This window comes from Lynx rufus, unplaced genomic scaffold (genome assembly GCF_022079265.1).
Source record: "Lynx rufus isolate CCGP_SWC_20201006 ecotype Redwood Valley unplaced genomic scaffold, mLynRuf1.p SCAF_1, whole genome shotgun sequence".
NCBI classification, from domain to species: domain Eukaryota; kingdom Metazoa; phylum Chordata; class Mammalia; order Carnivora; family Felidae; genus Lynx; species Lynx rufus.
The window spans coordinates 7,554,828-7,577,036 of NW_025814823.1; the positions used below are offsets into that span (position 1 = coordinate 7,554,828).

The window sequence follows — 22,209 nt, forward strand, 5'->3', positions numbered from 1 at the left end:
CAGCCAGGTCACGATCTCGCGGTCCGTGAGTTCGAGCCCCGCGTCGGGCTCTGGGCTGATGGCTCAGAGCCTGGAGCCTGTTTCCGATTCTGTGTCTCCCTTTCTCTCTGCCCCTCCCCCGTTCATGCTCTGTCTCTCTCTGTCCCAAAAATAAATAAACATTGAAAATAAAATAAAAAAAAAAAGAATAAATCATATCTACTTTCACGCTTCTAAAAATCCAAGTGAAGAGACATGATCCTTGCAATGAGAGAACTGGTCTCTGCTGAGCTCATGGGCAGAGGGAGACAAGGTTACAGGAGAACAGATGGAAAGATGCAGTATTGTTGGCTATGAAGATGGGGGCAGGGGGCCACCAGCCAAGGAATTCTAGCAGCCTGTAGAAGCTGGAACCGGTGAGGACACAGATTCTCCACTAGAGCCTCCAGAAAGGAACGTAACCCTGATGACACCTTGATTTTAGCCCAGAAGGACATTTGTCGAACTGCTTATCTATAGAACTGAAAGGTAATACATTTTTGTTGCTTGAAAGAAATCCAAACGAAAAGAAAGGATGTTCATGTTAAGGGCCAGTTGGATGATATGGACAAGAAGCTTGTAGATTTCAGCAGAGGAAGCCATCACTCCTGATGGCTGGTGGAGCTGAAAAAGACCTAAAGTATAAGACAGAGCTCAAGTCTAGCAACAAAGCAAGGGCTTAAAGAGGAATAAACGTCCCAGGAGGGGCCATGTTCCAGTAAACCCACAATAAGTTGAAAATATCATAAGTTGAAATGTATTTAATAGACCCAACCTACCGAACATCACAGCTTAGCCTGGCCCACCTCAAATGTGCTCAGAATACTGATGTCAGCCTCCAGTTGGGCAAAATCGTCTACACCCAGCCTATTTTATAATAAAGTGTTGGATCTCTCATGTCACAGACTGAATACCGTACCCAGAGTAAACACCAGAATGCCGGCCAGGGTGTTGCTTGTTTACCCTGTGATCCCACGGCAGACTGGGAGCTTCTACTGTCCAGCATCATGAAAGAGGGTAATATCGCTAACCCAGGAAAAGATCGAAATTCAAAATTCAAAGGACCGTCTCTACTGAACGTGTATCCCTTTTGCGCCATCGTAAAGTTGAAAAATAGTAAGTTGAACCACTAGAAGTTGGGGACCATCTGTGTATGTGTATATTTATGACATGCATATATTATGTATGTCATCCATCTAATTCTTACAGCAACCCTGTGAGAGAGATTCCATCCATCATTATCTCTTCTTCCAGAACGGGAAACTGGGGCCTAACGAAGTTCAGTTACTTTCCCAACGTTGCATGGCGAAGAGTGGTGGACAGAGAAGTCCAGCCTAGTGGGACTGGCTTCAGGGCTCTTATCTTAACCGAGGCACTGGAAGGGAGGACGAGAGAAGGTAGACCTTCACCAAGAACCACACTGGAATGTAAGGACAGGGGCAAGTCCAAGTTTATAAGCCTGTGGGAGGGAGGGAGCTGAGCTTCAAAGGACGAGGGAGGCTGAATCAATAGAGTGCTGCAGAAAAGCAAGCCTTCGCCAGCTGTTTGGTTCCTGGTCTGGGGGCAGGAGTCACAGATCCTTTTAAGGATCCAACAAGAGGACGGACCTTCTCAGTAGGAAAAAAAAAATACAGAACATTGCACACAATTTCATTAGTTCCTCCCCTCCAGTTAAGTCTTGCCCTAAATAGACCATGCAAACAATTCAATGACAAACAACTCTATAGAAGAAATTTTATTTTCATTCATAAAATATATCACTAAATAGCTGGAAAAGTTACATATTGTTTTAAAACATAGATTTAAAAAAATCATATCAGCTTCTCCTTAGCAAAATGCTTTTGTTTTATGTATTTACAAGAATATACTATAGTTCAGGTACACAATTTTCACTGAAGCCAGACTGAGAAGGCCTTTGGATGTGGGTAGATGCTCCAATAAAGTTAATTATCAGCTCTTCCTGCCTTGTGCAAAGGATGATGTGATTTTTACAAAAGTTCCTTTGAAAACAAGAGTAAATACAGAGAGCTTCTAGAGAAAAGTCCAGCAAAGCAGCAGTTGAGAATATACTTTCTTTTAGTGATGAGATTAATCCTGTTTTGGTAATCTATAGCCTTTTTAAGCTGGGGGTTGAAGGGAGGAAGTCTTTAAGACTAAGTCGTTTCTCTAGGAATCTTCGACAGGAGCCTGTGGAGTGAGTAAACCCGATTCCACCTCTCTGCTGTAAGGTTGCCTGTTTTGGTAGACGGAAGGACGGTCGGAAACATGGCCATCCGTGTTCTGATACATCTGAATGTGGGAAAAAAGACACAACACTGGTTACCATCCGATGATGACGTACATGTCACGGGGCTTTATTGCAAATTACTTGCTATTACTATACATAAGCCTTAGAGAATAATCTTAAGAGGATATTAATTGACAAAGCAGATTTGGTCCTTTATTCATGGAGAAATCAAGTCGAGCATTTTATTCCATTATTATTTCTAATCTTGGCTACAAAATCTCGATCTAGAAATCCTAAAGCTGCGTGGTAAAACCATAAAAGAGAAAGGCCACTAAGAGAGACCTGTTCATTATGCAATTAATACGGGGGACTGATGCTTGAGTTTCACTTGGGTGACTTTAGAGTCCTTTTCCAAAATGAAAGCAGTTCTACTTTTTGTCTGATGATAAAGTTAATGCACATTCATAGAGATAACGTAAGCCATGTAGGACGATGTATAGAAAACAAGCTAAACTCATCAGAGGTGGCCGCCGTTATAGTCTGCTGTGCATACACAATTGTGTATCCGTAGGCTGAGAGTGTAGATTCTGGTTTCGAGCCTTATTCTGAGTTGCTAATATGTTGTCCGGATGTTACGTGCGTTATATATTTTCCCTGTTGTCGGAATGGGAGCACATCTATCTTTTTAACAGCAGCCTAGCATTCCATAGTACTGATGTACCATCACTAAACTTTTTTAAAATCAACCAATCATTTATTTATTTTTGAGAGATGGAGTGCGAGGGGGGAGGGGCAGAGAGAGAGAGACAGAGGGAGGGAGAGAAGCCCAAGCAGTCTCCATGCTCAGTGAGGAGCCGCACATGGGGTTCAATCCCACGACCGCGAGATCATGACCTGAGCCAGCACCAAAAGTTGGACGCTCGGCAGACTGAGCCACCCGGCCGCCCCTAACTAACCTTTCGGTGGACTGGCTATGTAACATAAAACTGCAAAGGTTACACTGGCCTCGTCTGTCTCTGGGATGAACGGGGAAGTGGCATCTCTGGGTCCAAGGGGACGCATACTTGAGTGCTGAAACACTCAGGCTGCACCGTCAGCTGTGTTTGGGAACACTATTTTCTCCAGAGCCTTACGACAAGACAAGGGTTGTCTGTTTTTCACAGTTTGGTAACTGAGCGGACCGCCTCCTACTCTTTAATTTTTTTCTTTCTGGAAAGCAGATCGAGAGAAATATCCTTTTGACCCTGGTCTGCACAATAACACTTTGCCTGTACCCGGAAGGATGAACAGGGATGATATGTGTTTTTCGGAAAGCAGCAGTCGGTCATGACCTGTTGAACCAAACGTACATCTCGGGCATTGGATGTCTAACCCTCCAAGCGAGGCTGTGACAGAAACACCGGGGATGCTTCAAACCCAACCTGTATTCATGATCTTTCATCCCCAAACCTTCCCTGCTTCCTGTGTTTGCAATTCCACTTGGCGCACTGCCAGTCCCGTGATCCAGAAGTTCCGGAACCATCTCCTTGAGCTCGCTGTGCTCCCAGAGCCAGTCAGTCTGTCCCTGGGGTGCGTTCGGGTATATCACTGCTTTTCATGTCTTCCTTTTCCATTTCTTTCATGGATTTTTATTTACGTGATTGGTCTAACTGATGTATAAGTGACACACAATGTTACATCGGCTTCAGGTGTACAACATAGTGATTCCACGAGTCTGTATGTCACCGTGTTCACCAGAGCATGGCTGCCTTCTGTCACCATACACTTTTTGTTACACCACCACTGACTTATTCCCTATGCTGTACCTTTCATCCTGGTGACTTAGTCATTATAACCGGAAGCCTGTACCTCCTTCACCCCTGTAAGTGATTTTTTAAATGAATTATTTATTTATTTATTTTATTTTATTTTTTAAAAAATTTTTAATGTTTATTTATTTCTGAGACAGACAGAGACAGAGCATGAGCAGGGAAGGGGCAGAGAGAGAGGGAGACACAGAATCCGAAGCAGGCTCCAGGCCCCCAGCTGTCAGCACAGAGCCCGATGTGGGGCCTGAACTCACAAAGCATGAGATCATGACCCGAGCCCAAGTCGGTCACTCAACCAACTGAGCCACCCAGGCGCCCCTTTAAATGAATTTTTAATGGCACAAGTAATCCATAAGTACATTCTCCTTATAAAAATTTTGAAACCCCAGCTTTCCAAGTGCATCCGTGGAAAGAGGTGCGTAAGGTTTTCTTATACTTTTGAAAATGGTGTCCCATTAAGCGACCGACTTCGGCTCAGGTCATGATCTCGCGGTTTGTGAGTTCGAGCCCCGCATCGGGCTCTGGGCTGAGAGCTCGGAGCCCCGAGCCTGCTTCGGATTCCGTGTCTCCCTCTCTCTCTGACCCTCCCCCACTCACACTCTGTCTCTGTCTGTCTCCCTCTCGAGAATAAACATTAAAATAATTTTTTTTTTTAAAAAAGAAAAGAAAATGGTGTCCCTATCCATAATTACGTTCTTTTTATCCTGAATCTTATTTGTGCTGTCTCTTCTTTCTTAATTGCTCTCTTCATAGTGTGCTTTAGTGGTATATTTGTACACTGTGTTAATATACAATATTAATATACAGTGTCAACCACTTCCAGACTGCTGTATTCAACCCCTAAGTCTGACCCTTACTGTGTGACCTTGGGCAAATTACTGAACCTCTCTGTATCTCTGTTTACTGATCTGCGAAAGAGGTAATGGTTGAACTTACTTCGTGAGCCTGAAATGAGAATTAAATGTATTATTATGGGTAACATGTTAGTAAGTGTGCATGACATCAAAAATGGGAGCAATTAAATTATTAGTTCAAAAACAACTTTTGGCTTTCCTGACCATCACTATTATTTTGTTTTGGGGGCTACTCTCAGTTTAATGAATTCTGCCTGTATCAATATTAGTTCTTTTTTTGTTTTTAATATTTGTTTATTTTTGAGAGAAAGAGAGACAGAGAGCGAGCAGGGGAGGGACACAGAGAGAGAGGGAGACACAGAACCCGAAGCAGGCTCTAGGCTCCGACCAGTCAGCACAGAGCCCGATGCGGGGCTCGAACCCATGAACTGAGAGATCATGACCTGAGCCGAAGACAGATGTTTAACCGCCTGAGCCACCCAGGCGCCCCTCTATTAGTTCTGTTCTGCTGCTGTCTTCTTTCTCTTCTTCCTCTCTGTCTCCTCATACATTGCTGTTTGTTTTTTTTTCTTAGTTTCTTGAGTTGAAAGTTGAAGTCATTCATTTTCATTCTTTTTTGTTTTCTAACAAATGAATTTAGAATTATAAACGTCGCTGGCTCCTATAGGTTTTAATAAGCAGGGTCTATTTTTATTTCTTTTCCCTTCCTCCTCCTTCTTGTGAACCAAAGACTTCTGTAAGCAGGGATTTTCGTCTCTGACGTCAGACGTTGGGGCCTTTTTGGTTGCTCTTGGCGATGTCCCGTTCCACTGCACTGAGGTCAGTTAATGTGCCTGTATGATGACAGGCGCATTTATTTTGAAATTCTCTTTCCTAAGTGGACTTTCGAATCCTGCTTTTTTGTGTTTTTTTTTTTTTTCTATTTCCATGAATGTTCTTTGTTTCTCTCTCCCCTGCTTTGTTGGGTTGATCAAGTTTTCTATGGTCCTTTTTTATTTCTACGCTACACCTGAGATTATAATTGTTTGTTTATTTATTTATTTATTGAGAGAGAGACAGGGAGCAAGCAGGGGAGGGGCAGAGAGAGAGAGGGAGACACAGAATCCGAAGCAGGCTCCAGGCTCCGAGCTGTCAGCGCAGAGCCTGATGTGGGGCTCGAACTTACTCACGAGCGGTGAGATCATGACCTGAGCCCAAAGTCGGACGCTTAACCTACTGAGCCACCCAGGCGCCCCACACCTGAGATTACAAACTATATTTTTATTTCTACACTACACCTGAGATATATTATATTCTCTTTTAACGGTGGTTATACTCACATTTTTAACACTTGCTTTCTTCTTACGTGTACTTAACAGTGTGGCTGCCCCCACTGTGGAACCACACTGCAAGATCCTACCAGAACTCTCCCTGCCCGTTAGGGAAGCACGTGTCCTTATCCTTTCAAAGAGTCCTCTGTCGTGGGTCTTCTCCCTTCAGTCCTAACTGCTTTCATCATCCCAGGGGTTTTCCACCGTTCCCGGTCCACAGAGATCACCTTCTGGCTTTCAAAGGCAATTATGGCCTCACTTCTTTAAAAATATATAACAGGGGCGCCTGGGTGGCTCAGTGGGTTAAGTGTCTGTCTTCGGCTCAGGTTGTGATATCGTGGTTCATGAGTTTGAGCCCCGCATCGGGACCTGCGCTGACGGCTCGGAGCCTGGAGCCTGCTCGGGATTCTGAGTCTCCCTCACTTCCTGCCCTCCCCCGTTCATGCTCTGTCTGTCCCTCTCTCTCTCTCAAAAATAAACATTAAAATCTTTTTTAATAAATAAAATAAAAAGTAATAAAAATATGTAGTGTATATATTTATATTTTAATATTTATGTTAAATATTTGTATTTGTATTACAATATACAAATTTGTACTACAAATACAAATTTGTATTACAAATACAAATCCTTTATATTTGTATTATATTTATTTGCAATACATTATATATGATACATTTATAATATATTTCTATATTCTATATTATATTATATATCCTATAATTTGTGGGCGCTGATATGAAAGGAGAGGTGATGTGAGTTCAGGCCCCTTTCTTGAAACAGGAGCCGTGTGTCCCTTTCCTCTGCACCCCTCCCCCCTGCCGCGGTCCAGTTCACTCCCTCCTTTGCTCACCTCTGCTGCCACAGTCACCTCTTAACGGATGTCCTTCCTCGTGCTGTTTCGCTTTTGCCTCCCCAAACTTGCTTTTACGCTTCCTTTCTTCCAAATATCGTTGCTAGGCCCTTTCTATACGCTAAGCACTGGGTATGTCACAGCGAACAAAACAGACGGGGCCTCTAACGTACCCTCACGCTGTGAGTGTCTCCTGCCTGTGGGACCACACAGGTGATGTGAAGATGAACAGTGCATGTCCTTGACCTCGTGAGCCAAGTCTAGTGATGGGAAAGCAAAAGTATCACACAACACTGAGTCTCAGAGTGTCACATAGTGTTACGGGGACCCAGAAGAAGGACCCTGAAATCTGACCAGAGAAGTCACGGGGGGGGGTCTTTGGAGACGAGGGCGTAACTCGATCTGGCTCCTTTTAAAAAAAAAAAAAACGGGGGCGCCTGGGTGGTGCAGTCGGTTAAGCGTCCGACTTCAGCCAGGTCACGATCTCGCGGTCCGTGAGTTCGAGCCCCGCGTCGGGCTCTGGGCTGACGGCTCAGAGCCTGGAGCCTGTTTCCGATTCTGTGTCTCCCTCTCTCTCTGCCCCTCCCCCGTTCATGCTCTGTCTCTCTCTGTCCCAAAAATAAATAAACGTTGAAAAAAAAATTAAAAAAAAAAAAACCACGGATGTATAAGGGACATGTAACACTGGATTAGCTTCAGGCGTACGACACGATTCGTCTCTGGGTATCTATGGCGAGAGGGTCACCACCATTAGCCCGGTTAACATCTGTCACACACGTAGCGATCTGGGCTTCGAGACAAATCTTGAAGCATGTCTGTCCATTCTGCAAATCCTCCCCGGTTCCACAAATCCTCATTGCCTTAGCACGTTGTCCGACGATCTCCCTGCTGTAAGCTACACCTCAGAGCATCAACCTGTGTTTCCTCTGCGTGCTTCCCTCCTCTTCTCACTGGTTCCCCGAGGGCCATTTGCTTCCCGAGTCCACGATGGAGCAAAACCAGAGATTCTACAAAAAGCATTCACACGCGGAGCAGGAGATGTTACCCCAGGCACGCTGGCAAGGCCTGTCTTCCCACTCAAGAGACGACACGTGGCTGTGCTCGGAGGTGTGAAGAGAAACCACGGGACGGCGACACAGGAGGAGCCAGGGTCTGCTCTCAGTGGGCACGGCTGCGGAGATCATGCCTCGCTCAGAGGTGCCCAGCCAAGCGGGCAAGGGGGGCCTGAAGTCCAATCTCTGCTCTGCTCCCCGGGCTTCTAGACTGGAGCCCACTGCACCAGCCGGGGGTGAGAGGCTCCCCACGGTGGCTGGGTGGATGAATGTCTCCCTGGCAGGGACACTATTTTGTCATTTACCTAAAGGAGCTACAGCTTGCCATCAGTGGCTCTGAGACGGGTAGGGAAAAGAACTTTCCATCACAGAGGAAGAGAACGGGGTGGGGAGAAGTTGAAGGGGTGTCCCTGAGCTTGGATACCCTCAGCTGAGTCATCGTCCGTGGAGACCTTGCCATTCAACAATCCCGGATATGTCGAAGGCCCCCTGAACAGAGGGAGAGGGATTTGGACGTCCTGGGGGCATGGGGACAGAGGACAGCTGCACACCGAGTCCAAGGAGGTCCTGAACAAAGCCAAGGGACGGTTCGGCCGCAGCGGACCCTCCACCCCGGCCCACTACCTTTATAGTCTTGTTTTCCTCCGTGTTCCCCCACTCGCCCTTTACTTTAGCCACAACCATTTGTTTTCCATTCACCTCTCTCACCTGTGAACCTTTACCTCTATCACTCATCCAGCCTGGAACACTCCACCAACCCCCCATCCCCCAGCAGCCAAAATACTACTCATTCTTCCCAAAATTCTAGCGCAAATAAGACCTCTGTGGATTCAAAGCAGCTCCCCAGCCAGTGAAAATTACTTGGTGCTTCCTCTTTGCCGCAACAGCTCCTTTCTTGTTTTCTCTCCACGATTCTTCTTTCAGTTTCTCTTACAGCGTCATTAACTATTTCCGGGTTATCTACTCGATAGCCCTGAGGCTTTCCATCTCCCCTGACTTTCTGGACCTAATTCCCTGACCGTATTTTCGTTTCCAAGTGTGATTTTTTTCAGGGGCGCCCGGGGGGCTCAGTCGGTTAAGCGTCCGACCTCGGCTCAGGTCGCGATCTCAGGGTTTGTGAGTTCGAGCCCCGCGCTGGGCTCGCTGCTGGCTGCGCGGATCCTGCTTCGGATCCTCTGTTCCCCCCTCTCTCTGCCCCTCCCCTGCTCATGCTCACTCTCTCACCAAAACAACAACAACAACAAAGCCCAAAAACAAACAAGCAAACAGACGAATGATCGAATGGGATTCTTCGAACATCCTAACAGGAGGACAGGCCACACACGACCTATACCCAGGTGTCTGGAGAGGCCACAGAATTGAAAACAGACTCAGTAATTTAGAAAAAGAGCACAGACAATCCATTTAAAGAGTCAGGTGCCTATGTAGCTAACATTTATTAACTACCAAGTGCCTGCTGTGTGGGAAGTCTTTGCACATACATCAGTTTATTTACTCTTTAGAGCTCCCCAAAGTAAGATCTGTTAGTCCCATATTTCAGACACGGAAACTGAGAGCCAACAAAAGATTGACTTAATCGAGGCCTGTAAGATGTAAATGATGGAGCCAAGATTTGAACCCGGGTACTGGAGGTTCAAGGTCCCATCCTTTGTCCACGGCCTCTAGAGGATGGTTCCGTTCACTACGCCAGGTTGTATTACCGGGGGGAAGAGTTAGCAGAGGGATTCCAAGTTCACAACGCTCAAGGATCACCCGGTGTGACAACCCATTTTACAGGTGAGAAAAGTAAGACCCAGAGGAACGATTTGCCGTAATGCACACAGCAGTGAGGAGACCGCATGGTAGGACTGGGATTCGACTCTCAGGACTGCAGGGCAATGTTCTCTCCAAGATACTGTATTACATGACTGAGTCGTGCGATTACTCCATGCTAACGGTAGGCGGTGGGGCGGGGGGGGGGGGGGCTCAGGGATTCAGTTTTATTTGGTTGTCTAGTCCTGTGCACTGGACATTTAATTTCTCAATTGGCCGACACCTTTAGGGAGAGCTTCCCCCCCCACCCCGCAAAAAAAAAACCAGTTACCAATAAATATATCTCACCCCATACAACTTTTAAAGGGCAAACGAGACAAATCGCGGTGAAAAAGACAACGTGGTATCTTTGGGTCTCGGGAAGCCAGCGTGTGTTCTGAGTTGTCACTTTCCTTTCTAAGGATGCCATTTCAAGTTTACTTGTTCAGAGAGAGACAGCACGAGTCGGGGAGGGGCAGAGAGAGAGGGAGGGAGAGGGAATCCCAAGCAGGCTCCGCGCTGCCAGCGCAGAGCCCGACGCGGGGCTCGAACTCCCGAACTCGGGAGGTCACCACCCGAGCCGAAACCAAGAGCTGGCCGCCCAACCAGCTGAGCCCCCCGGGGGGGCCCCTCCAGCATCGCCTTTTCAAGCAGGGTGCTGCTACCTACCGCTTCTTCTGCGTCGGCCAGCTGACATCCTAAAAACGAGGTCAGGTTGGGGAAGGACGGCCGTTTCCTCGAGTCAAAAGCCCAGCACGATTGCATTATAAAGTATCTGCAAAAGCAAGAGGAGGAGAAGTAAGGAGAGGAAAGCTGAGCCAAGGGAAGCGGAGGCCCCGTACAGCCGCTCGGCTGCGGCCTGGTTGTTTTGCGGCACGGGCTCTACTAGATTTTCAACTCACACCGGAAAGGGCAAATTAGATGAGGGACAGAAATGTGTTTTAAAAACTACGACGTGGGGCGCCTGGGTGGCTCGGTCGGTTAAGCGTCCGACTTCGGCTCAGGTCACGATCTCGAGGTCCGTGAGTTCGAGCCCCGCGTCGGGCTCTGTGCTGACAGCTCGGAGCCTGGAGCCTGTTTCGGATTCTGTGTCTCCCTCTCTCTCTGCCCCTCCCCCGTTCATTCTCGGTCTCAAAAATAAATAAACGTTAAAAAAAAATGTTTAAAATAAAAAATTAAAACTACGACGTGGCCCAGAAGTCGGGAGATGGGAGTTGGATCACCCCCAGGGATCCCTCAAGCAAAGGAACTGAAGCCCCTAATTCATAGTATCTTAGTTAGGGCCGGAAGGTTCAGGAAGCCCCGCCCACTCCCCTCCCCCCCAAGAAAAGGATTAGAGTTTCCTTTTCTTTTCTTTCCTTTTTTTTTTTTTTAAAGAGGAATCATATGCATTTTGCATTAAGGAGTTTTGCGCTTTTATTTATTTATTTATTTTTTTTGGGTCATGCATTCGGAACGAGAGAGACTGTAAATTCCCGATTTCGGCCACCTTGCCCTCTGATGTGAACTCACATTTCTTCTGTGGCATAAAATGGCTGGTCCATCTTAAATCCACTCTGAATGAGTTTATAGAAGTTAGCGTCGACCGGAATGCCAGGGTATGGATTGACACCTGAGGAAAACGTTAGGGAGGAGAAACCATCTCATTTGTTTCTTCATTCACTCAACGAACAAGCATGGACCGAGAGCTCCCATGGGCCCGACACTGCTTGGCGTGAGGCCGTGGGCGGGGAGAGTCAGGACTTCTGCCCTCCAGCCGGTGGCTACAGGCCGGTGGGGGTAGACAGACCTACAGACACCACAAATAAAGCACGAAATGGGGGCGCCTGGGTGGCTCAGTGCGTTAATCATCCGGCTTTGGCTCAGGTGATGATCTCGCGGTTGGTGGGTTCGAGCCCCGCGTCGGGCTCTGTGCTGATGGCTCAGAGCCTGGAGCCTGCTTCGGATCCTGTGTCTCCCTCTCTCTCTGCCCCTCCCCTGCTCATGCTCTGTCTCTCTCTGTCTCTAAATAAACATTAGGAAAAAAATTAAAAAAAAAAAAGGGGGCGCCTGGGTGGCTCAGTCCGTTGAGCTTCCGACTTTGACTCAGGTCACAGTCTCGTGGCTCCTGAGTTCGAGCCCTGCGTCGGGCTCTGTGCTGACGGCTCAGAGCCCAGAGCCTGCTTCAGATTCTGTCTCCCTCTCTCTCTGCCCCTCCCCTGGTCTCTCTCTCTCAAAAATAAATAAACATTAAAAAGAATTAAAAAAAAAAAAAACGTGAAACGGCACACACTGCATAGAGGTAAGGAAGAGCCAGCTCTAGGGAGCATTAGAGGTCACGGGTCATGCACCCTGATTTAGGAATGGGATAGCGTGTGGGGGGCAACGGCTGGCAGCAAACTGCAAAACTTACCAAGTGAGAATATTTCCCAGAGTAATATTCCATATGACCAGACGTCACTCTTTATGGTGTAGACCCCTTCAAATAAGCTTTCGGGAGCCATCCACTTTACAGGGAGACGGGCCTGTGTGGAATCCAAGAGGGGACCGATCAGTGGTGATGGGTGGTGCACGGACTGAACAAGGCGTGTTTCTTTTCTCTTATTAGCCGATAATAAAGTGTATTTTCTTCCTAAAGCCGCTCTTAATCCTTCATTGAGGAGATCATATTGCCCAAGGGGAAGTGTTTCACTTTCAAATCAACATTCTAATAATAGGCTTAAAAAAAAAAAAATCAACCGATATCTCTTTAAAACTCCTCGTGAACAAAGGCTTGTGCTTGGAAATGGGTAAGTGTCACAGCAGACACCATGAAGGAGGAACCAGTCAGGTGACCAGAGGTAAGGAGATACTGGTAAATTAGTGGACGACCTTCTTGGAAGGACTTTAGTGGAAATACCACCTACAGGAATGTGGTGAAGGGAGCACACCCCATCTCTTCCAGGAATGATACCAGGCTGGCTTCTGTGGCTTTAATAATCTCCAGAAGCACGAGAGGCGGGTTTTGAGTTAGTACTGCCTGGGATGGGAACCAAGACGTAGGGGTGGATAGGTTCCCGGGGTAGAGCTTTTTGTAGTATTTTCTTTCTCGTGAGTTGAGGAGCCCCTCACCACGCATGTTCAACCTGCCCAGTGAAATCAGAGCTCGAAGGGTACTTTGCCGACTCAGTCAGTAGAGCCTGCGCCCTGACCTGGGAGTCACGGGTTCGAGCTCCACGTCGCACGTAGAGATTATTGAAGGAAATAAAAAAACAAAACAAAACAAAACTGAAGCTCAAGAAAGAAACCCGATTTTAAATCCCGCACAAACCGATGAGCTGGTAAAACCAAACAGGCTGGTCTGGCTAATTTGATTAATTACACGGATTAACCGAGGTGCCACATGAAATTCACCTTCCCACGTAAGAGACGGCCAGCTAGTAAGGTTAAAAACTGCACAGCCACACAGAAGCTTTGATCATATTTACGACTTCAGCTCCAACGAGTGAGGTATGGATCTAACATCAGCCTGGATGGTTATTTGATGCTAATGGGAATGCAGTTTAATTTGATTTTTAAAGTTTATTGGCCGTTTCCCCTGGACAGGTGCTTTCATGTTGGTTTTATTGGTTTATTCCCACAACAACCCCAGTGAGGGAAGCGTATAATCCTCACGGGAAACGCTGCACGTGTCCCAGCGGTTATGCGAAGACTTGGGGCTCAGCCCAACCGTGCTCTAATCCACCTGCTGTGTAATCATGGGCAGAGTTACGTTTCTGGGCCTCGGTTTCCTCATCCCCAAGAGAGGTGCTTTGAGGACTAAATGAATATATGTAAAGCACTTAGGATAGTGCTAAGCACACAGTAGGCAGTGCGTCAGCACTCGCTGTTATTATCATTTCACAAGTGGGGACAAAAAAGCACCCAGAAATTCCAAAACATAAGGACAGGGGCTTAACTCCAGGTGTTGTAATTCTTACAGCCACGTTCTTTCACTGCACAATTTTATCATTTAGTATTTCTAATAGCTCTCTTATAAATAACACATCGGGGGGCACTTGGCTGGCTCAGTCAGTAGAGCATGAGACTCTTGATCTCAGGGTTATGAGTTCGAGCCCCACGCTGCGTGTAGAAACGACTTAAAAATAAAATCTTAAATTGAAAAAAAAAACACAACAGGGCGCCTCGGTGGCTCAGTCGGCTGAGCATCTGACCCTTGGTGCGACTCAGGTCATGATCCCAGGGTCTTGGGATCAAGTCCCACATAGGGCTCAGCGCTGAACCTGAAGCCTGCTGAAGACCAGCTCTCTCCCCCTGCCCCTCTCCCCTGCGCGTTCTCTCTCTAAAATAAAAAAAATAAAAATAAAAAACCCACATCTGTCCTTAGGGATTTTTTAATTTTTTAATTAATTAATTTTTTAATTTTTTAAATTTTTTTAATTTTTTTAATTTTTTATATTCAGTCATGTTTTAGGTCTCCCTGTGTGGCAGTCATAAGATGCTAAACCTTCACTAGCTAACATTTACGTTCAATGTTGTGCCTTTAAAGATTTTGCATTTAACATTTAATTTATATGTCGTACTTAAAAAAAAAAAACGTTTTATGGTAGCTATTGCCAAATCCCGCGATTGGAAACATGACTCCAGTCACTTTACAGCTCCGGGAACTGTAGGCTCAGGTAACGGGTTTTGTTTAAAGTGTGGCTTGTGCTCCAAGGTACCCTACCTGATCTGCTGTGACAGAGGTGACGTTCCTTTACTCGGCTTTTATTACAGCTGGGATATTCCCTGAAGCTACAGAATAAGCTGTCAAGCCTAAGAAAGCTAACTGCCGTGAGCAAGTGTTCGGACGTGGCCGTGACTCAAACACGCACCACAGTGAGTGCGGCTGTCTACCGTAACAACGACAAAACACACAGTGACGGCATAAAAAACGTGTACGAAGTAGCAGCCTCACATTGCCCCGGATAACGTAGTTGGAGTCACTCATGATATCTCGAGCCAGTCCAAAGTCACAGATCTTCACCACTTTCCCGTGGGTCACGAGCACGTTCCTGGCTGCCAGGTCTCTGTGAACACACTACAAAGAATGAAATTGGAGTGTTATTTACTGTGATGCAGATGATCACAGAGTGCAAGCTTTCTTCCAGGTTCAGGGTCGGCGGGAGTTACAGATGACGGGAACGTGGGGTTCACCCGAGTGTCTTCTCTTTCCTGGGCCACGAGCGGTCATCACGCTTGCTTCGTGGCACTGACTGGACACGGACGGCCCAGGTCTCCGGTTATTGTGGATGCGGTCATCCGCGCTGCTTATGGAACGTTCCTAGAGGCCAAGGGGCTGGGTTCTTAGGAGAGCAAGGCTGGCCGTGGGTTGTGTCTTGCTATAAACAAAAGACAGTAACAGGGCCCGCTGTTGAGCTCCGGAGGGGATTTTCAGAGAGTGACTTCCAGCACCCTTACTGCGGGGCGGAGAAAACGACCTCTTTCCTGACCAGTGCTCTCGACAGCGAGAGTACTGGCAAAGAAAATAGTTGGAAGATATGAAAACAATAAGTTTGGGAAGGAGGACTGAAGTGCAGTGGGGAGCCCCTGGGTTGAGAGATGACAAGACAGGAACCCGAGTGGTCCGGCAAGAGAATTAACTCTAAGAAAGAAGGTATTCAAAGGAACAGGGCACTAAGGAGTAAAGGGCCAAAGGGGCTCTCTCTTCAACCTTGAAAAAATAAAAGCAAAAACCCAACAGACTCAAATCCCTCTAGCTCTCCTTCCTCCCTAGCCGGTGTTCTGAGAGCGCGGTCCTTTGCGCCCACGTCACTACCGGGCCCCTGCAACCTGCCTTCCTCTTCCCCAACGCCTGCCAACTGCTTTGGCCGAGCCCTGCGGTGCACAGCACAGCCCAGCCCAGCAGAGCTCTGCGCTGACCTTCCGGCGGTAACTGGTCCTGTTCGGCAGCCCCTCCTTCTTCACGACCTTCCTTCTGTGAATCTGGCCCGTTCACTGGCCCCTGGAGGAACCTGTTTCTTCCCACGGCCCCATGCAAGCCTGCTCTCATTCCCCAGCGCTGCCCCCTCTCGTTCCACATCCCCCCACCCGCCAGCCGCTTCGTCCAAACCTAGGGAGGCAACCGCCATCGCCCAAACCTCACTTTCCAACCCAAACATTTCTCTTTTCTTTCTTTAAATTTTTTTAACGTTTATTCATTATTGAGACAGAGACAGAGCATGAGCAGGGGAGGGGCAGAGAGAGGGGGAGACACAGAATCCGAAGCAGGCTCCAGGTTCCGAGCTGTCAGCATAGAGCCCGACGCGGGGCTTGAACTCACACACTGTGAGATCATGACCTGAGCCGAAGTCGGATGCCCGACTGACTGAGCCACCCAGGAGCCCCCCAAACATTTCTCTTGAGCTTCAGATAGGGATAGGCAAAAATCTACCGGGTTAGGACCCTACTTTGCTGCCCAAGAGACCTCACTATGTCGCACATTTAACTCATGACCTTTCTCAGTGGACTTCCTCCTGATTTCATGTTCCCTGCCCGATCCCATGTTCCCTGCTGGTTTTCCTTTGCCTCAAACATCTCCTTTAGCCCAAGCCTGGGCTCCTTCCACAAGCTTTTCCCGCACCGCCTCCCCTCCCCCCGGGTCTGACCTGCCTATGCCTTGCCTGGGTCCCCAGGACTTACTGGAACGTGAATATTTACCACACTCCAGTGTCATCTTTGATTTGCACCTCTGCTTGTCTCTTTCTCCCCTGTCAGGGATAAGAGCTGACTCTATTTCAGCACCTAGCACGGTGCCCCAGGGCTCAAGTAACGTTTGATGGGGTCACGGAACCTACGGGGAAACTGAGGAGCAATCAGAGACGGAGGGAGAAAGGACAGACCGATGCAGAGGAGAGCGCCTGAAGTGAAAACAACGGGAGAGGGTCTAAGAAAGTGGATAGTCCTCAGAAAATTCTTATTATAACAAGCCCAGAGGGGGGAAAAAGCAGTGCCCCTTGACCTCCAGTTGTGAGAAGTTTGAGTATTTACTTAAGGACAGGCAATCAAGCTAGATGCCCTCCAAGGTCCACAAAGACACTCACGGAAGCCCTACTGTGGCCGCGTAGGTGAACTACAGATAAAGCAACTCTCCGTACACTTGAGACAAGAGGAGTCCAACAGCCAATAGGGAAGATGAAGAGAAGAACGGGCCTCAGAGAGGAGGGATGGGAAAATATTACAAGATGGGATTTTTTTTTTTAAACTATCGAGCAAGGATGCCCACATTTGGAAAAGACGAGCCAAGAAGGTCACATGCCCTTTCAATACGCATGAGGAAAACAAAACAAAACCCCTGAGCGTCTAACTGGAGTTGCGTTAAACATACAGATTAACTTGGACAGAACTGACGTTTCTGGTAAACGCAGAGTCTCTCCTACATGAACCCGGTGAAGCTCATTCAGGTCTTCTTCCTGCCATTGAATAATGTCTCACGGGCTTATTCACGGGGATCTTGCAGATTTCTGGTTCTGCTTATCTCAAGATGCTTCATAGGTTTGGTTACTATTATGAAGATCACTTTTTCCTGTTCTTCAAAGCTGTAGATTTATTTCACGTTAATCTTTTTAAAACTGAGATAGACTCGACCTATAACATCATATTACAGCAAGTGCTTTTTTGAAGCATAATTTATTGTCAAGTTGTCTAACATACAGTATGTAAACCGTGCTCTCGGTTTTTGGAGTAGGTTCCCGTGGTTCGTCGCTACGTACGAGCGCCCTCCTCAGTGCCCCTCACCCACTTTCCCCTCTTCCCCACAGCCCCAGAAAGTAATTTTTTTAAAGAAAAAAATACAGTTGAAAGCCTTCTCTCCAAATTCAGGGCGAGAGGAGGGATGTGGAGGAGAGAGGGAGAAAGAGAATGAAAATTCAAAGGGAAAAGAGGAGGGAAGAGTTTGGGAAATAGAGAGAAGGTAAGGTGGCCTTCGGCAGAGACGAAGGACAAGACGGCAAGGACAGAAAGGAGCCAGAGGAGTGGCTTTCATCTGCTTACAGGCAGGAGACATTTGAAATGTCAGAGAACAGGACTGAAAGCCGGTTACAGAAAGAATGCAAAGTGGAGACAGAAACCGTGGTTTGTGGCAGGATCCACGGCCCGGATCTGGGATTAGCGGCAGAGGAAGCCGGGAGGGCCCAGGAACGGTGCTGGCCCGCAGCAGGGCACTGCAGAGAAGGCAAAGGCGGAGGGGGGCAGAGTGGGGGACGGGCTGGCCCCACAAGCACGACGCATGGTATTTGAGCCTCCATTTACCCAGGGCCAAATGCCTGAACGACCTGAACGGACCGTCCAAGGAAGGACTGACTCTGTACACCTCGCTTTGCCCGCCTATCTGGAAGTTTCAGGGGACTTTGGACAGCCTGGGAGGGCTGCGATAACCATTATCTAATAAGGGATCCCGGGGCCTTCATAACTGTAATTCGTCAAGAGCTGGTGGGAAGAAGCATCTAGGCGGCTCCAACAGTGAAGGGTGTGGTGGTTGGGGGGGTGGGGAGGGGCGAGACTTTGAGGGATACAAGTTAAAACAAACCAGAAAAGGGAAAGCACATCTCATTTCCCAGATTATCTTGCTGCCGTTAGTTTCTTCTTCACAAGGCGCTTACCGACTTAAATTCCAGAAATTCCATTCCCTTGGCAACTTGATAGGCGAAGCAGAGAAGATCTTCAAATGTCAGCACGTTCAAGTCCTCTTCTTCTTCCAGCCTCTTTTGGTTTTCATATTCGATTTCATCTGTAAGACAGAACGGGTCCTCATGTTTTCCAGAGTCTATGAAGTTGTCCCAGGAAAGCTCCACGGGCAGTTATTAGAGGCACAGTGAGCTGGGGCACCCAGACTGCAGAAAGAAGCTATCACCGCACGTGTCTGGTGGTGTTGGGGCTAACCCATTTATGCCAAAAGCTGTGCCTCATTTTACTGTTGTTCCATTTAATCCTTCTGCTGGTCCTATGAGAAAAGTATTATTGGGCCTACTTGACAGATGACAGAGTTGTGGCTCAGGTGGTGACATAATTCATCCAGTCTTCCAGCCAGGAAGTGAAGGAACCCCAAGGTCAACCCAACTTCTGTCTGATTCCAGAACTCATCATTTTTCCACTTATCAGTACTCGGTGGCCCTAATAAATGTATGACTTTAAAAAGAACCACCTCGGGGCGCCTGGGTGGCGCAGTCGGTTGGGCGTCCGACTTCAGCCAGGTCACCATCTCGCGGTCCGTGAGTTCGAGCCCCGCGTCGGGCTCTGGGCTGATGGCTCAGAGCCTGGAGCCTGTTTCCGATTCTGTGTCTCCCTCTCTCTCTGCCCCTCCCCAGTTCATGCTCTGTCTCTCTCTGTCCCAAAATAAATAAACGTTGAAAAAAAAAATTAAAAAAAAAAAAAAAAAAAAAGAACCACCTGACCAAATAAGATAGCCCTCGGTGTTTATTAGCTGCATACGGACGTAAAATGCACGATATACGAACCATTGGCTTTTCACCACCTTTAGAGCAAATATGCATTAATAAAGCCTACAAATGACATTAGCAAAGAAAATCGTGTTTCGCGTTTACAAACTTTTAAAAAATAGCTAACAGAATTCCTGTATCCGTTTCTATTGTAAGGTGCTACTAATTAGAATAGAATATTACCTTCAGATTGAAATGAGTTCCCGTTGAACCCTGAGATATGATCCAAGTCCTGGCGTATCTGAACTTCTCTTGAACCAGGCATGCTATTAAAAAAAATTATTTCGTCATTTATGTTCTTCTTCTGAGTAGACATTATATTTAAAAAAATTACAATTCATCAAAGAAATGAATTCCAGTTATAAATGGGCTTTTAAACAAAAAGCACAGCATCCATTGGTCCATTTTTCACGCATGTGGGCATTAAATACACGTGTGGACTTAATTGGGCTTGCCAAGTCTCACTAGGAGAGGAGTGATCCCCAGTCTCTGTATAACGTCCTTACAGTTCAAAGAGGACCTCATTCCGTCCTTGCCACAACGCGACAAGCTGGGTGTGAGAGTCACATTTCACAAAAGACTTGGTGAGATAAATGTGATTTGCTGAAATCACGAAGCTAACAAAACGTACAATTAGGACTCAGGCCTCTTCTGTTTCTAAAAGCTCACTTTCCCTGGGGTGCCTGGGTGGCTCAGTCGGTTGAGCGTCCGACTTCAGCTCAGGTCATGATCTCGCGGTTCGTGGGTTCGAGCCCCGCGCCGGGCTCTGTGCTGACAGCTCGGAGCCTGGAGCCTGCTTTGGAGTCTGTGTCTCCTTCTCTCTCTGCCCCTCCCCTGCTCATGCTTTGTCTCACTCTGCTTCTCAAAAATAAATAAATGTAAAAAAAAAAATTTTAAAGCTCACTTTCCCTACAAAAACTCATGTAATACGGATCTTTCATAAAGACTTCTAAGTGTTTTACCATCCTTCTGTCCTCAAGTTGGTCTTTGTAAATAAAGCTCATTTCCCTTTCCCGTGAAATTAATAAATAGTAACATCGATAATCTCTTTTATGATTATAATGTAAAATTCTTCACCGAGGAATTCTGTGCGCATTGTATACAAGGATGCCATTTATTCCCGCGTACAATTTCACCCCAATTTACAATTTCCCTATCTTTGGAAAATGGCATCCTTTCAGACCACAAATATCCCTAAATTGCTTCAGTGGATTTAATATCCCAGTGACCAGAATGAATCAAAGGCCCTGTTGAGCAGCATTACTTGTTACTAACCATGGAGTGCTGATCACACACATCCGACTCATTAAGAGACTCTATTCTAGAATACAGATGACATTATAGAATTTTTTCAGTTTTCGAATATGAACTGAGAGACGAGTGTGGAAGACAAGATTGGGGTGACGGGTATCAATCGGTTAAAGGCAAGCGCACAAAGACGCCCCTGGGGATCTCCATGGGGCCTCCCGGCTTTAAGATGCTAGGTCCCCGTCTCAGACCTTAGAAGGCCAAAGGCGTGCACTGAAAGCTACACATTTAGAAATCAAGGCTGGAATCTCAAACGCACCCTCCAAAAGTCGTGCAGTAAAGACAAAAGTCTCTAACGATTGTGCCTTTAGAATAAGGGAGATTCCGCATATGGCAAGGACACAGGAATGCACTGTGGACTGAGGAATCATTCTATGAAGAACACCTCAGAGAAAGGTGTTACACGATGTTCAAGTAATTAGCAAGAAATTCCCAAGGATGAGGACCAAAGGATCACCAAACTCCTATAGCCCTCGTTTATACACACTAAAACAAGAAATCTCAACAGGACTGAGAATCACACAGGTTCCGCATGGATGGCAGAATATACAACGGGGGGCACAGGGACAAATGTTACCGCTTCTTAATTTTGCCCCATCACATTACGTCAATTGATCCGTTCTAATTTTTGAAAATCCAATTTATGAGTTCAGAGCAAAAGGCCCAAGACCTGAACTACTCTCAATGAGTACGTGGAGGGCTTTGGAAAAAGCATTCATTCTTTCAACTGGGATCTACGTGTCATCCAGCAGACCTGAAAGACAGAATAATGCACTCTTCCCAAAACTGAGCCTGGGTCCAGGGGTGTGATTCCGGCACAGGTGGACGGAGACAGCTACAGTCCCTGCACCACGGGAAAGCGAAAGGTCTCATTGTTCCAATCAGCAGAGAAGACTATAGCGAAGATAAGTGGCCTTTCTAGATCTTAGAACCCACAGAGCACACAATGCTGGACTATGGCCTTCAGAGACTGGCCAGCGGGGGGTGTTTAACCATCATATTTTGTCTGTGTTCTACGACATATAATTGTGAAACCTTGACCCCGTCTCTTACCTGGAATTTGGGTATGATTGGAAAGCGGGGTAAAAACTGAAATTGTGCTCCTTGAAAATCTCCGTCCACGTCCTGTGAAATTTTTCTCTCTTATTTCTTAGGTAGTTGAGAAGATCACCATAGCAACAGTATTCAAAAATCAAGTAAACTGGTCCTGAAATAGTGAGAGTTTTCATTACAGGCATACAAATACCAAATAACTTTTTCAGATGTCTGTGTGGCAGACAACATAATCTAAGAGAGCCTACTTCTCCCCTGACTTTGGGAGAGTTCAGCTTTGAGCTTATCTCTTCTTCTTTTTTTTTTAAGTTGTGTTTTTTTTTTAAAGTAATCTCTATACCCAACGTGGGACTCGAACTCACAACCCCGAGATCAAGTCGCACTTGATCGGCTCCACCGACTGAGCCAGCCAGCACCCCTGAGCTTATCTCTTCCTGTACAATTCAAGTCCAGCTTTTTGCTCTAACTCCTTTGGAACGCGGTATCATCTTGCCTTCTGCG

The 22,209-nt window shown here is 46.9% G+C and overlaps 1 protein-coding gene across 1 annotated transcript in view; it reads right to left on the reverse strand.

Moving 5' to 3' along the window:
• Positions 1–1,763: 1,763 nt before the first annotated feature.
• The window catches only part of FLT3 (fms related receptor tyrosine kinase 3), a 76,396-nt gene continuing 55,950 nt past the window's right edge, over positions 1,764–22,209 (reverse strand). The window contains exons 17-24 of the mRNA XM_047078162.1: positions 21,709–21,862; positions 19,531–19,613; positions 18,511–18,638; positions 14,829–14,951; positions 12,306–12,417; positions 11,426–11,525; positions 10,583–10,688; positions 1,764–2,307 (exon numbers count right to left, since the gene is read on the reverse strand). Coding sequence (XP_046934118.1) covers positions 2,185–2,307; positions 10,583–10,688; positions 11,426–11,525; positions 12,306–12,417; positions 14,829–14,951; positions 18,511–18,638; positions 19,531–19,613; positions 21,709–21,862 — 929 coding nt within the window. The 3' untranslated portion in view covers positions 1,764–2,184. The remainder of the gene's footprint in view (positions 2,308–10,582; positions 10,689–11,425; positions 11,526–12,305; positions 12,418–14,828; positions 14,952–18,510; positions 18,639–19,530; positions 19,614–21,708; positions 21,863–22,209) is intronic.